The 14,452-nt window shown below is 38.4% G+C and overlaps 1 protein-coding gene and 4 non-coding genes across 5 annotated transcripts; all 5 read right to left on the bottom strand.

The window, feature by feature from the left end:
- Positions 1–3,314: 3,314 nt before the first annotated feature.
- On the bottom strand, positions 3,315–11,601 carry LOC117403348 (small ribosomal subunit protein eS7-like). The gene is made up of 7 exons (XM_034005430.3): positions 11,511–11,601; positions 10,819–10,900; positions 10,583–10,654; positions 9,733–9,876; positions 7,492–7,556; positions 3,815–3,965; positions 3,315–3,426 (listed from the first exon to the last, which is right to left on the bottom strand). Exons 2-7 carry the CDS (start codon positions 10,891–10,893, stop codon positions 3,349–3,351), a joined length of 585 nt encoding a protein of 194 aa, XP_033861321.1. The 5' UTR covers positions 10,894–10,900; positions 11,511–11,601; the 3' UTR covers positions 3,315–3,348.
- On the bottom strand, positions 3,539–3,760 carry LOC117403454 (small nucleolar RNA SNORA73 family). Its single transcript, XR_004544570.1, has one exon. It is a non-coding gene; the product is annotated as a small nucleolar RNA SNORA73 family (small nucleolar RNA).
- On the bottom strand, positions 7,125–7,346 carry LOC117403452 (small nucleolar RNA SNORA73 family). Its single transcript, XR_004544568.3, has one exon. It is a non-coding gene; the product is annotated as a small nucleolar RNA SNORA73 family (small nucleolar RNA).
- Positions 9,107–9,328, bottom strand: LOC117403455 (small nucleolar RNA SNORA73 family). Its single transcript, XR_004544571.2, has one exon. It is a non-coding gene; the product is annotated as a small nucleolar RNA SNORA73 family (small nucleolar RNA).
- On the bottom strand, positions 10,120–10,341 carry LOC117403450 (small nucleolar RNA SNORA73 family). Its single transcript, XR_004544566.2, has one exon. It is a non-coding gene; the product is annotated as a small nucleolar RNA SNORA73 family (small nucleolar RNA).
- Positions 11,602–14,452: the final 2,851 nt, after the last annotated feature.

Raw genomic sequence — 14,452 nt, 5'->3', positions numbered from 1 at the left:
TGATCTGATTCAAGCATTCAAAATCCTAAAAGGTATAGACAATGTCGACCATGGGGACTTTTTTGACCTGAAAAAAGAAACAAGGACCAGAGGTCACAAATGGAGATTAGATAAAAAGGCATTCAGAACAAAAAATAGGAGGCACTTTTTTACAGAGAATTGTGAGGGTCTGGAACCATCTCCCCAGTAATGTTGTTGAAGTTGACACCCTGGGATCCTTAAAGAAGCTGCTTGATGAGATTCTGGGATCAATAAGCTACTAACAACCAAACAAGCAAGACAGGCTAAATGGCCTCCTCTCGTTTGTAAACTTTCTTATGTTCTTATATGTATGGTTCTTTCAATCTGGCCCAACCAAACTAAATCTGACTGGGCTCATTTACTTGCCCCAACCCTTACAAATATTAAGTTTATAATCTAACAGTGTTGGATAACATTGAAAGAAGCTTGAATGCAGTATAAGATACACGTGTTTGCAGGTTTGTACACACTGTTAGTTTTAAAAGATTACACCGTGTAACAATTTTTTTTTTTTTTTTTGGTTCCTGGGTAGTAAGTGTTATTTCCTAATTGCTTATGCCTCAAAAGTATAGAAAATGGCTATTATTCCCCACAAACTTTGCTTTTGTGACCAGGACAGTGATATTTTGAAATGTACCTATTTTCCAGAACATTCCAGATAGATTCAGTGCTGAGTAAACTTGGAGTAACTTCTAGAACTTTCTAGAACTTTCCAGTAATATAAATAGTAGAATAAATACAGGGGCCTTAAGCCCACCAGTTCAGTTTAGTTCCAGCTGCCTAAGTGGATACATATCTGCATTTTTCTGAGATGGCATCAAGGTCATAGGAGACTTCAAAATGGTGGCATTCCTGATGGGTCTCCAAGGCGGTTTTACCAAGTTTCCCTGCTATCTTTGTCTTTGGGACAGCAGGGACACCAAGGCGCAGTGCCACAGGCGGGACTGGCCACAGCGGACCGAGTTCTCTGTGGGGAGGAACAACGTCAAGTGGGAGCCACTGGTGGACCCCCGGAAGGTGCTGATGCCACCACTGCACATCAAATTGGGCCTTATGAAACAATTTGTCAGAGCTCTAGATAAGGAGTCGGCAACCTTCAAGTACCTTCAAGACTTCTTCCCTAAGCTGTCTGAGGCAAAGGTCAAAGCCGGTGTCTTCGTCGGACCACAGATAAAGAAGATCCTGGAGTGCAATGAATTCCCCAAGAAGCTCACTAGTAAGGAGAAAGCGGCTTGGAACAGCTTTGTCGCAGCGGTTCGGGGCTTCCTGGGCAATCACAAGGCCGAAAACTATGTGGAGCTGGTTGAGACTCTGGTGAAGTACTAAGGCACAATGGGCTGTAGGATGTCCCTCAAAGTCCATATCCTTGATGCTTATCTTGATAAATTCAAGGAGAACATGGGAGCGTACTCGGAGGAGCAAGGCGAGCGCTTCCACCAGGATATACTGGACTTTGAACGCCGCTACCAAGGACAGTATAACGAGAACATGATGGGAGACTACATTTGGGGGCTGATTAGTGAAAGTGATTTACAGTATAATCGTAAATCTCGAAAAACTACTCACTTCTAAATCTTTTGTAGTCATTTTTGTATTACTTTAGTATAAATACATGTTAATTTGGATTCATATGTTGTTTTTTTCTGACTTTATGTGAACGAAAAGACACAAATTCGCCCGTTTTCTCATTGGAAATAGGTCAATTTCAAAATATCACTGTCCTGGTCACAAAAGCAAAGTTTGTGGGGAATAATAGCCATTTTCTATACTTTTGAGGCATAAGCAATTAGTTAATAACACTCACTACCCAGGAACACAAATTGTGTTACATAGTGTTATCAGAGGAGCTATAGTAACTGGTAACAGCGAGATTGCAAGACTGCACTGACGGCGACTGTCTGCCTGCTGGAATAAACACAATCGCACATTGCTGGAAGAACCAATGCGCTCAAGAGATAACATAGGTTAAGCACAAAAGAACAAAGGGCCACACCAAGACAACACCATCTTAGGAAGTGTGAGCCAGAACCAGTTTTCTTTACGACAGATACACGAGACCCTCCACAGAGTGCCCAGGGTGATTGAACTCACAAAGAGAAGGAGGGGGGCTGAGGTCAGTGGCTGCTTAAATCAAGGTACATTCAGCACAATTTCACTCTTCTTACCCACGCTTAAGCTGTCCTGGAAGATCAAACTTTCAGTATTACTAACATTTTGTCTTGTTATGCTTTTGTTTTGAACTGAAGTTTTGATCCGTGCAGTGCCTATGGATGTGCGCTGTACTGCTTTGAGCGTTCGGTTTCCAGAATTAAATGGCATATATTGAAAAAAGAAACCAATATTTGAAGGAAAGGACACTGTGCATTTCTTTGCATCTAGGTCACATCAAGAAACAATACTCACTTCTATGAACTTCACAGAAATGTTATCTGAAGATAATTAAAAAAAAAAAAAATTCTGAAATCAAAGTTTCTAGTCAGGAATGACCAAGTTGTAGTGTTTTAACTGGTGAGTGTGAACTGGAGAGAGATTCTCATACTGGATCCTAGCCTCCATGTTCTGGTCGAGGAATTCTCAGAAAATCAGTGTAGCCCTTCCTAAGAACTTCTGTTTTGTTCTACAAATGTACTGTACCACTTGTCAAGCAAATGTAGTATTTGTTTATATATATTTTTTGGAATAAATGCAGGTCCATTATTCCAAATTTTTATATTATATATATTCCTTTTACATAAAGGGTTTACAGCATCACCATATGCATTATTGAAAACTTTAAACCAATTAGCCATTCTGTTTTGGTACAATATTATGAAAAGCCACTGGTTGTGGTAAAGTAGCTCTTGTAAACCCAAATCTCTGGGTTCTTAACAGTCACTGCATAGTTTTGAATCATGTTTTGACATGCACCACAATGACTATTTAAACAATGATTTCATTGTACAAAATGTGATTTTGTTCTTAATTGTCTTTCCTGGATTGGTTGACTGAAATCATACTTCTAAAAATTATAATGTATTTGTGTCTGATATGACAACAGTATTTCATAAATTGGTGTCTAGTGCTACTATAAATTGGGTCATAACCACAGCTTAAACTGAGAACGCAGTAATAATTCTTGCAACCTAATTTTGCTGTACTGTAGTTAGACCCATCTGCTTTCTTTGCTCAATGAAGAATGAGCTTTGCAATTAGACCAACAGCTATTCCAATATTTCATGAAAAGCAAACACATGCATATTTACTTTCAAAACAAACATTTTATCTAATACTGCAATGAAGAAATAAGCTACAAAGATGGTAAACAAGTTTATTTAGTCATTTTGCACTTTACAGCTGGAACTCTGGGAACTCGAATACAACATCTTTGCCTGTGAGTTTCTTGTAGACACCAGAGAAAGTTTCAACCTAAAAAAGAAAAGATTGTTAGTAAATTATGTAATTTACTTTGCACCAAATGCAAGGTAAGAGGTTGGTATAAAAACATCATCTCTTCTAAAACGTACAACATACATGCAAAACATGTGCCCTGCATGGTTTACCTCCCCAGTAATTGCCGAGAGCTCTGGAAAGATGTAGGAATATACAGGACGCTGTCCTCAGCAGCCCGAAGGCCGGGGACAAGCTTGCTCTCCAACGTCGTGGAACGGGACTGTACGTCATGGCACTGAAAAGCGCTACGCTCCCTTACGCCACACGGACAGAGCCACATGAGAGCAACCTCACAGGATATCCACGTTGGGTTTTTATACATGATAAAAAAAGCAAAGTATATTTGATTTACCAGACCACTTACCTTGTGTTCAACATTGTTCTGTTGTGCCTTGTCTAGGTGGACCTTGATGAGTCTGCTGCTGTCCAGTTTTACACGGATCCTCTTGCCAACAATTTCACTTGGAAAGACCAAGTCTTCGAGAATAGCATCGTGCACGGCAGTCAATGTGCGGCTGAAAAAAATATACAAAATGAAATGTAACCTTCTCAGTTGTTTAACCCAAATATTAATTCTTTATTTTGTTCTGAGAGGACATCTGTTTGATTTACTGCTTAAGCCATTGTAGTTTTATCTGGGCATTGTACACATGGCCAACTTAAATTCTGTGACAACATAAGCACTTCAAGGGCTCAATTAGCCCCACTTCTACCAACATAAACCCATAACACACTGTACTGGGGACACACATTAACAAGCTACTTGGAATCTAACTAAGCAAACCCCAAATAAAAAGGGATTCTCTGCATTAAGCAGCACTGAACAGTCTACGCGAGGCGAAAAACATGATCTGTGTGAGCAATGTGTACATTGGGAAGTTAAGTATTCATTTTAAACAATATGCTTTTAACTTTACGTCATGGTTTCATTGAGAATAAGTTGTATGCTGGCAAAGCATGTCTTTCCAACATACCACAAATTGTTTGTAAAATTAATGCTAGCTCACTGTAAAATTACAGTATGTGGAACTTGATTATACATTTACAAGTGGATTTTTAATTTTTTTTTACATAAATCGAATTGCAAAAAAAGCAAAAAAAATCATATGGCACACATGTAATATAACCTAAACAACGGTGTTGCTTCTTTATTTTAAACTATAGTGAATGCAGCCTACGAACCACATGGGGAAAAATAAGCAGGTGCTCAGAACCCTCCAATTATAATTGTTATATATATTTATAGAATATATAAAATGGATGGGAATTAAAACTTATAAACTCCAAAGAAGTGGTTAAACATTGAATAATATGCTAGATGTATAACTGTAGTCACGTGACAAGTTTCAAACATTTAACGTGTTAATTTTAGTATTTTAATATGATAGTCAGTCCGATGCGTATCTGACTGCTGTGGAGCCAGAGTAAGAGCGGATATATTATAAAAAGGAAGGGGTTTGGCAATTGCCACCAAGTAGCTTTTCTAATTGGTGCAACACAAAGACAGACACTGGGGAGGGTTTTATTCTCTGTCAATCTAGCGCTTCATTGGGACACTTTAAGCTCTAATAGGCGTGGTATGGCATCAAGTCCATGGGGTAATAAATTTAATGACAAGCATTTCCTGAAATCTATTATAATATATAATAAAATGACATCTCTAAACAAAGGAATGAAGCAAGGAAGTTTGGAAGTATTGCGAGGAACTGGACGAGAAAACCGTGGTATGTAAATTATGCCAAATAAAATTGCCGTACCACAAAAACACGTTCAATGCGTCACCATTTTAAATAAACATTCAGAAATCACTGTGGATGGCTGGAGTTACTGATGGCAATAAAAAGCCAACATTATAATAAACAGAACGCTCCAGATGGCGACTGACATTTATTTAGCTCTTACATCCCTGTGAATACGTATAACACAATTTTAAAAGGAAGTTTTTTCAGAGAACGCATACATCTAAAATAAATTATGTATAGGCTGTAAAAAAAAAAAAAAGTTCTTGATAATCTGTGTAATTTTTCAGCAGAAGGGGATATTATATATTCCCCGTTTGTGGCACCGATCTCTGAACAGTAGCGTTAATATAACAATGTATTGGATTTTTTAACAAATGCAAGCAGTTTTTTTTTTTTTTAAATTAGTTTTTTTTAAATGGAATTAAAAGGAAATGTTTAGTTTATCCGCTATAAGATTGTTACCTTTATTAAAATGTGTACGGATGAATGGATCCATAGGTTAAATCAACTAATGCCCATAAATTAACTGATCAAAAATTTGAATTGAGTGACAGCCTTAATTTCAATATATACTTTGGTGTGTATGTTAGGGTTTCTTTGCTTAGAAAAATACTAACCAGGGCTGTCGGTATACATCATAATGTAAAATAATGTGTGTAAGTAGACATGGTTTAAGGGCTGACACCTGCATAGTATTTAAAAGTTCATAAAAATGTATCACAAACACATCCCATTTTATTATTATATTTATATATACAGTGCGTGTATGTGTATATACATATTTTTTTTATATATATATATAAAACCTAGTTAGAGTCTTAGTGGCAGATTCGCCACACAAGTAAAGAAAACAAATGCTTCCAGGTAATGTTGGCAATTTTTTTTCGTTATATTAATACATTTGGTGGTACTTTTATTTAAGTAAACACATTCTTGAATTAACAAATATTTAAATAAATGCATTATTTAATACGAAAACTACATAATTCGTTTATACAAATTACATTAGTTATATTTTTATACTCCGTTTGTTCTGGGCACTCACCAGAAATTGAAAAATTCAGTGCATATACTGTAATTTTTTTTTTTTTCGACTTTTTAAAATAAATTTAGTCGTTGCCAATTATTTTTTATTATTATTTTCTCCCAATTTAGAATGGCCAGTTATCTTTAAGCTCAGCTCACCGCTACCACCCCTGCGCTGACTCGGGAGGGCGAAGACGAACACACACAGTCCTCCGAAGCGTGTGCCGTCAGCCGACCACTTTTTTCCCCCCACACTGCGGACTCACCATGCAGCCACCCAAGAGCTACAGCGTCAGAGGACAACGCAGCTCTAGGGCAGCTTACAGGCAAGCCCGCAGGTGCCCGGCCAGACTACAGGGGTCGCTGGTGCGTGGTGAGCCAAGGACACCCTGGCCGACCTAACCCTCCATCCTCCCGGATGACGCTCTGCCAATTGTGCGCCACCCCCTGGGAGCTCCAGTCCACGGTCGGCTGTGGAATAGCCTGGACTCGAAGTTGTGACGTCCAGATTATAAAGCGCCACTCGGGAGCCCCCTTCGACTTTGACTGGTGGCTGTCATGCTGCTCAAGTATAAATTTGATAATTACAAGAATTTTTTAGATTTTATTTATTCGACCGATAATCACTATTACCGTGATAATTTACATACGATAATCGATAGCTGAAAATGTTATCATCGTCCAACCCTAAACGTTACTCAAAGCAAAAATGTCTAGGCAAGATCACACACCAAGCATCTAAAAAGGTATAGGGATTTCCAGGTTATTTTGAAAACAACCAACCAATTGCATTTAGCAATTAATTTGCTATTTGTAACCCTAAAACCAGCAAGTAGATGCCAGTCAAATACTTTATAAAAATAAAAGCCAAGTATTCTAAACTTGAAAGGAACACTGATATGTTCAACATGTGCCCTGCATGGTTTACCTCCCCAGTAACTGCCGAGGGCTCTGGAAAGATGTAGGAATATACAGGACGCTGTCCTCAGCAGCCCGAAGGCCGGGGACAAGCTTGCTCTCCAACGTCGTGGAACGGGACTGTACGTCATGGCACTGAAAAGTGCTACGCTCCCTTACGCCACACGGACAGAGCCACATGAGAGCAACCTCACAGGATATCCACGTTGGGTTGTTACCCCCTCCCCTCCCCTCCCCTCAATATAGCATGCAGCTTCACTCAACAGTATTAACAATAAATCAATGCTTTTCTGAAGATACTCACACACATCAGATTCATAGTGTATTAAGCAATTGGGTATTTGAAAGCCCCTACCTCCTGGGACGCTTCTGCTTATTCTTTATGCGGCTTTTCCTTGTTGGTTTGGGCAGAATTCTCCTCTGCAAGAGAACAATTAAAAGAAAACCCTATCACAAACTTATCATACTACAGACATTTGACAAGAACTTGATTTAGAAAGATCCAGGCAATCTTTAATTAAGACAAAGTCCAAGTGGCCAAAAGAATTAATACTACTATACTGTTAAGGTCTTAAGTAATTGTGTTTTTCAACTTTCGATGTTATCAATTAAACCAGTTACAGCAAATGAGATGCACACTAAGAGAGACAATTGTAAACCGGAGTTCAGGTTGTCTAGTTGGGTTACAATACGACCTATTTACCATGCCGTATTGTAGTACTATATGCAAGGCTCGAAGTTATACAATTGGGTGTCATGTTGCTACCCAAAACTCTTAATTTGCTACTAGTGTTTTTTTTTTATGCAGTAGCATTTTTCTGATACCTTACGCTGCAGTTTATATGACTGACCCTGAGTGAACATGTACATGTTACCGGTATTAGTTTTTTTAGACAATACATTTTTCATAAAGCAGGAAACCATTGCCAATAGATCTTCCCGATCTAGATGACCGAGGTTTGTACTGCCCCATGCGGATACGCGCGAGGACCACAATGCAAATCACATTGGACAGGAGTACAAATACTGCCTCCAACCACACTGTGGATACAAATATCAAGGTATGAAGCTTCTCATAGACCAAAAGTAAAATTAAAACTGTAAAATCATTGTGATTTTTATTTATGATAACAGACAATGACCTAACAGGATATTAAGTTTATTCAGTGTCTATAAAATGCTAATTTAATCTGTCATGGAGACCGTCTGCTCCGGTTTTGTTGTTAACCCTAGTTTCACCCACAATAAAAATGTACACATAGTAGGTACATCATTTATTATTTAATCAATTCTGACAATTTTTTTTTCTTCAAACAGCTATAACGTTACTATGATCCAAGTAACGGCTTCCTTGTTTTATCAGTACGACTAGACGAAATACAACCTTGAGATGCATTCAATTGATCTTTTTTTTTTTAAACAGATTACCTTGCGTGCTTCTGTTTAACTAGTGAAACGTGTGCTTTAACATATCTTTACATACATATTATATAATCACCATCAAACTAAATGTAGACATACTAACAAACATCATTCATAAAACATACCCAGTGTGAATCTTGGTTGCTATCCCTTCATCTGTTATTACTTTAATTTCTTCAAAATTTAAATGCAGTGAAGAGGCAGGGTGGGAGCATACGTATTTATGAACAAGCCAGTTAGTTAACACGGTACTGGAAACCTTTAGATGTAAAAGGTACCGTGCTGGAATTAGCTTTCATTTTTAAAACCGCTCGATTGTGGTTGTACCTTGTAATTCATAAGGTTATACAATGCAGGATTCAATGATAATGTGCTTAACTGCTTTATAGGTGTGTATGATTTGTTACCAAAATCTCAGTCAACTGAAGATATAAGAGGATAATTTCATACCACTTAAATCTACACCGATAATGGCATATCAAATGCTTAGATGACAGATTTGGATGCATTCTTGTATAACTTTCTTCAATAGCATAACAGTCCATTCATAATGTGGCCTGCATGGTTTACCTCCCCAGTAACTGCCGTGGGCTCTGGAAAGATGTAGGAATATACAGGACGCTGTCCTCAGCAGCCCGAAGGCCGGGGACAAGCTTGCTCTCCAACGTCGTGGAACGGGACTGTACGTCATGGCACTGAAAAGCGCTACGCTCCCTTACGCCACACGGACAGAGCCACATGAGAGCAACCTCACAGGATATCCACGTTGGTTTAATACAACCAGCAATACAAAGCAGTATAACTAGATACATTTTCTTATGAGAGATTGCGAATAGGCTTTAGTAAATCACTGTGTGCTGCTGCCATGGCCATCTTGGCAATACAATACAGAACCTCTAGAAACAAGCTTTATAATGTACTTTAGATCCAGCTACTCCAAATATGTTTAGATTAGACATCACTAGGGCACATTCATGTTGAAGTATGCCTCACATTTAGATGGAAATGCACATGACAGTCTAATGTCCGGTTTTACAGCGGGAACACAAGTCAAACCACTTTAACAGCGAAGGTCAATCGAGGTCGATCGCCTTAAAATTGAGACAGACAAAAGATAATGAGTCCCTGCACTGGCTCTTTAAAAATGCCAGGGTAGCAAAGGTTGACGTTTTACCTGTGCAATGAAGACCACGTGTTTGCCGCTGAATTTTTTCTCCATCTCTCGCACAAGTCGCACCTGGATCTTCTGGAAAGACTTCAGCTGGGGCACAGGCACGAAGATGATGATTGCTTTTCTGCCACCACCTACTTCGATTTCCTAGTCAGAAAAATTATACCTAAAATTATGTATCAAACCAAGTCTCAGCAAAAATAAAAACACACCTGTTTCCTCAGACAACGCTTGAACCACAAAGTTGATGGAACAGTACTACATAAGTTTTACAACACTAGACAGTCCCTTTATCGTTTAATTGAAGATTTACAAGGTTTAATCTATCACAATTAAATTCACCATATGGTTTCAGTAGAACGTGTGTGGAAACACATTTCACAGATGTATATATGTGCCCTGCATGGTTTACCTCCCCAGTAACTGCCGTGGGCTCTGGAAAGATGTAGGAATATACAGGACGCTGTCCTCAGCAGCCCGAAGGCCGGGGACAAGCTTGCTCTCCAACGTCGTGGAACGGGACTGTACGTCATGGCACTGAAAAGCGCTACGCTCCCTTACGCCACACGGACAGAGCCACATGAGAGCAACCTCACAGGATATCCACGTTGGGGTTTTCAATGGTGTTGCGCAAAGTGAAAACACTAAAATTGTCTGTAAAAAGTTGTCTTTCAACGCTACACAGTCAAAGCTATGTTATAGTTCTCAATCAGCTACCCCAATGGTAAACTAGTAAATATGCCGAGTACTATATAAAACCTTCATTACTAAATCAAAAACCTCAGTCCAAGCCCATCCTGCGTTGCAGAAAACAAAGTATGTATTACTACCCATTCATTTCCTTCTTGCATACCTTAGCAGCAGTGATGTTGAGTTCCCTCAGCTGAGCCTTCAGGTCCGAGTTCATCTCCAACTCCAGAAGAGCCTAAAAACAGTTAGTCAGCTTTTTACACATGTTGCCATAGCAGAAAAAGGGGAAAGTGATTATTTTTATTTAAATATGAATTACATTAACATCGTATGTCCGACCCAAACTATACATTTTGCAAAGGCTCAAGAGTGTATGTCATAATAATATACATTTCTTACCTGGGAAATGCCAGACTCGAATTCGTCTGGCTTTTCGCCATTGGGCTTCACGATTTTAGCGCTGGTACTGAACATGGCCTATCTGTAAAAAGTCAGGCAAATAAACAGCTGTATTACAACACTGTTTAGAAATACACAGTCAGGTAATCGTAGTTTGTGTCTGTGGGATATCTAAATAACATATTAACGTACGGATGAAAAAGTCACGAGTTCTTATTTTATTAACACAGCAATAACACTTATACATGGATTATAAACATGATTTTTGATGTTGTACAAAGAAACACGTTTTCTCGAAACATGCTATGCTAACTACCCGGCACTGTAACACAGATTAATGTAACCGTTTTTGCCTATGGCTGTCCGAATATATTTTAAAACCGTTAACATACTTTGAAATGAACAGATTGAAAGGATTATAAGCATCACATTTTAACCACTAGCAGTGCAATATTTTATAACTACCTGCCACACTTGCACATGGGCCTGAGCCTCTGCCTCTCCAGACCACTTTTAGGAGACTAAACATCTAATTTCTACAGTACGGGAAACACCATCCGTGAACAAAAAAGTATTAATCTAATCAATCCCCTTGTCCAGATTTGAAAGTAGACAACAAACAGGAACAAAATTCAATATTTATATCATTTTTACTTAAAAATCAGATCACTGAAATAAAAATCCCAACCAACCTCTGTCAATGACGGCCTAGGAAGAGACCGAAGTCTCGCGAGTGGCTGCTAAAATCGCGTTTCACCCGAAGGATCTTGGGAACTAAGGGTGAGGGGTCACGCCATGTTAGAAAAAAAAAAAGTCTGTCGTCGGTGGCGTATTGGTTTACGGCATGTCGTTCGAGAGGTGCGTGTTTGGAGACAGAAAATAGATAAATAACCCCAAGATTTAATCTATCGTATCTCCCTTTTGCAGAGTATTCATACTACACAAAACCAGTTTTATCCTCTAAATTCTTCCAAGGTTTAGGTTGCTGAACTGCAGTCATATACGGTTCTATTTGTCATTTAATGATAAGATATTATTATCTTATTCTATACTAACATTTTTCATAGGTTTTGTTTAAATATATACATGAAATATACTGTAAGTAATGTATTGTATTACAAACAAAAGTGTAGCAGTCAATATTGACTGCCAGACATAGACTGCCCATTAAAATACATTTAAAATAATGGTTTAGTCATAACTTCACTAACCAACAATTCCGACACGGTGGAATTTATGTTTGATTTATACAGTATACTTTTTTGTATTTATTATTATTTATTTATTTTTCTGCTAGTTGTAATCTGGGCCAGTCGAGTTTGTTAAATCAGGCAACAGAATTATGAGAGTAATTTTATTTAGACTAGACGATACACAACCGTAGGATCGTCATCTAATTAATAATACAGTAGACATCTTTTTTCATGGTTCCGGCTGCACTTCTACGGTTTCGCCACTTGAGAGATCCGTGAAAATGCAACTGCGCACATCTACTTGAAAGTGTACTGAACTTCCAAGTATTTCAATTATTTGGAAAATATTACATTACCAGTACATTTAAAGTATGATTGTACAGTTTACACACTTAAAAGTAGCCTACAATACGGTAGAGGAATGTACAACTCCGTTCTATTCCAGAACTCAGATTTTTTTCTTTCCTTTTTTTTTTTTTTTTTTTTTTTTTTTAAATAATACTAATGAGATGAGATGGTATTTATTGTATGAAATCTAATTTATACGCAAACAAACAGCTAGAGATGTGCGAACCGGGTATACGGTTCGTCTTTTGGAACCGACGTGATACAACTATTAAGGATATGGTTCCAGTGAGAACTATTATGTTTTTTTTTTTTTTAATAAAACGGGTTATTAAAAAAAGAAAAAAACCACTAACATGATCAATACTTTACATTTATGTCAAAAATAAATTTGATAACTATAATTGAAAAGTTAACACTTTGAAAAAGCAATCACTTAACTAGACTATATTTGCGTTTTCTTTTTGTTGTCCTTGTTTTGGACTACTTGTTTTTTGCTCTGTGATTGTTGTGGTCTTTCTACTCTTTCTAATGATTGTTATGCTGACGTAGAATTGTAGGACTAGTGCTTGTTTATATGTATATAAGATGCCCCTTCCCCTTCCACCACCCCTGTTGTGTTGTCCTTGTGTGAATAAAACCTGATTTGAGATCTTGCTGTGGTTGTCTGCCTCATGTTTGTTTGTTCACCTGAAACGCTACAGTATGTTCAACAGTCATTTTATTATAACTAACAATTCTATTGTACACGTGTGTGGGTACTGGTTCCATATGCATCTATATACACACACACTGCTAATGAGATGACTGTCAATTTAATTCTTACAGAGATTTTAAAAAGATGAACTATTACGCTGTAAAGAATGGAAGGAACTGTGGTGTTTACTCAACATGGTAAGTTAACTGTTAAACTCAGCTGGCTTGGTCTTTCTTTACTGCAGTATTTGACTTTGTCAAAGTGACTGTGGTAAAGCAAAAATGAAATGCCCTGGTACAGTATCATGAAAATGGCTTTCTTCTGCAACAGGGATCATTGTAGAGACCAGGTAGATGGATATTCCAATGCCAGTTTTAAGAAGTTCGGTTCCAGAGAAGAATCCTGTGCTTTTGTAAATGATTGTGGTTCAAGCTCTGGTTCCAGGTCCTAGGATGCAAGCCCACCCTCAAGTGGGGTGGGGGTGGGGGGGGGTACATGTGAAGGGTCTCTCCCATAAATGACGACAGACCAACCAGAGAGCAGAAATAAAAGTGAGTTGAAGTGTTAATTAATTTTTTTTTTTTTTTTTTCAGTGCTCACAGGCCACGGTCCTCATACATATGTGCTGAAATTTGCTGTACTTGGTTGACAGGCTGTAGCTCCCTTGGCAGTGCTCCAGGCTGGGGATGACCACTTCCATTGCTCTTTAAATTATGACTTGACACATCGTGGTCCTAATGACTGACTTTGGGTGAATTTGCAGGCTGTAGCAGAGCCCTGCTGCGGGACTGGGTTCCTGTGGGACCCGTGGATGTGGTAGTGTGGGCAAAAATGTTAGACTGTGGTAATTTGCAGGAACAGACAAAATCTGTCATCTGTTTACCAAGAGTAGGCTTATCAGGAAATGATGCTCTGATATATTGTGAGAAGTGTTGAATTTAAATCAAGGGAAGTAATGTTAAAACTTTACAATGCATTAGTAAGACCTCACCTAGAATATTATGTTCAGTTCTGGTCACCTTGTTACAAAAAGGATATTGCTGCTCTAGAAAGAGTGCAAAGAAGAGCAACCAGAATTATCCCGGGTTTAAAAGGCATGTCGTATGCAGACAGCCTTAAAGAATTGAATCTATTCAGTCTTGAACAAAGAAGTCTACGCGGCGATCTGATTCAAACATTCAAAATCCTAAAAGGTATAGACAGTGCTGACCCAGGGTACTTTTTTGACCTGAAAAAAGAAACAAGGACCAGGGGTCACAAATGGAGATTAGATAAAGGGGCATTCAGAACAGAAGATAGGAGGCACGTTTTTACACAGAGAATTGTGAGGGTCTGGAACCAACTCCCCAGTAATGTTGTTGAAGCTGACACCCTGGGATCCTTCAAGAAGCTGCTTGAT

Source organism: Acipenser ruthenus, chromosome 5 (genome assembly GCF_902713425.1).
Source record: "Acipenser ruthenus chromosome 5, fAciRut3.2 maternal haplotype, whole genome shotgun sequence".
Classification (NCBI taxonomy): Eukaryota; Metazoa; Chordata; class Actinopteri; order Acipenseriformes; family Acipenseridae; genus Acipenser; species Acipenser ruthenus.
This window is presented reverse-complemented; position numbering and strand designations above follow the sequence as displayed.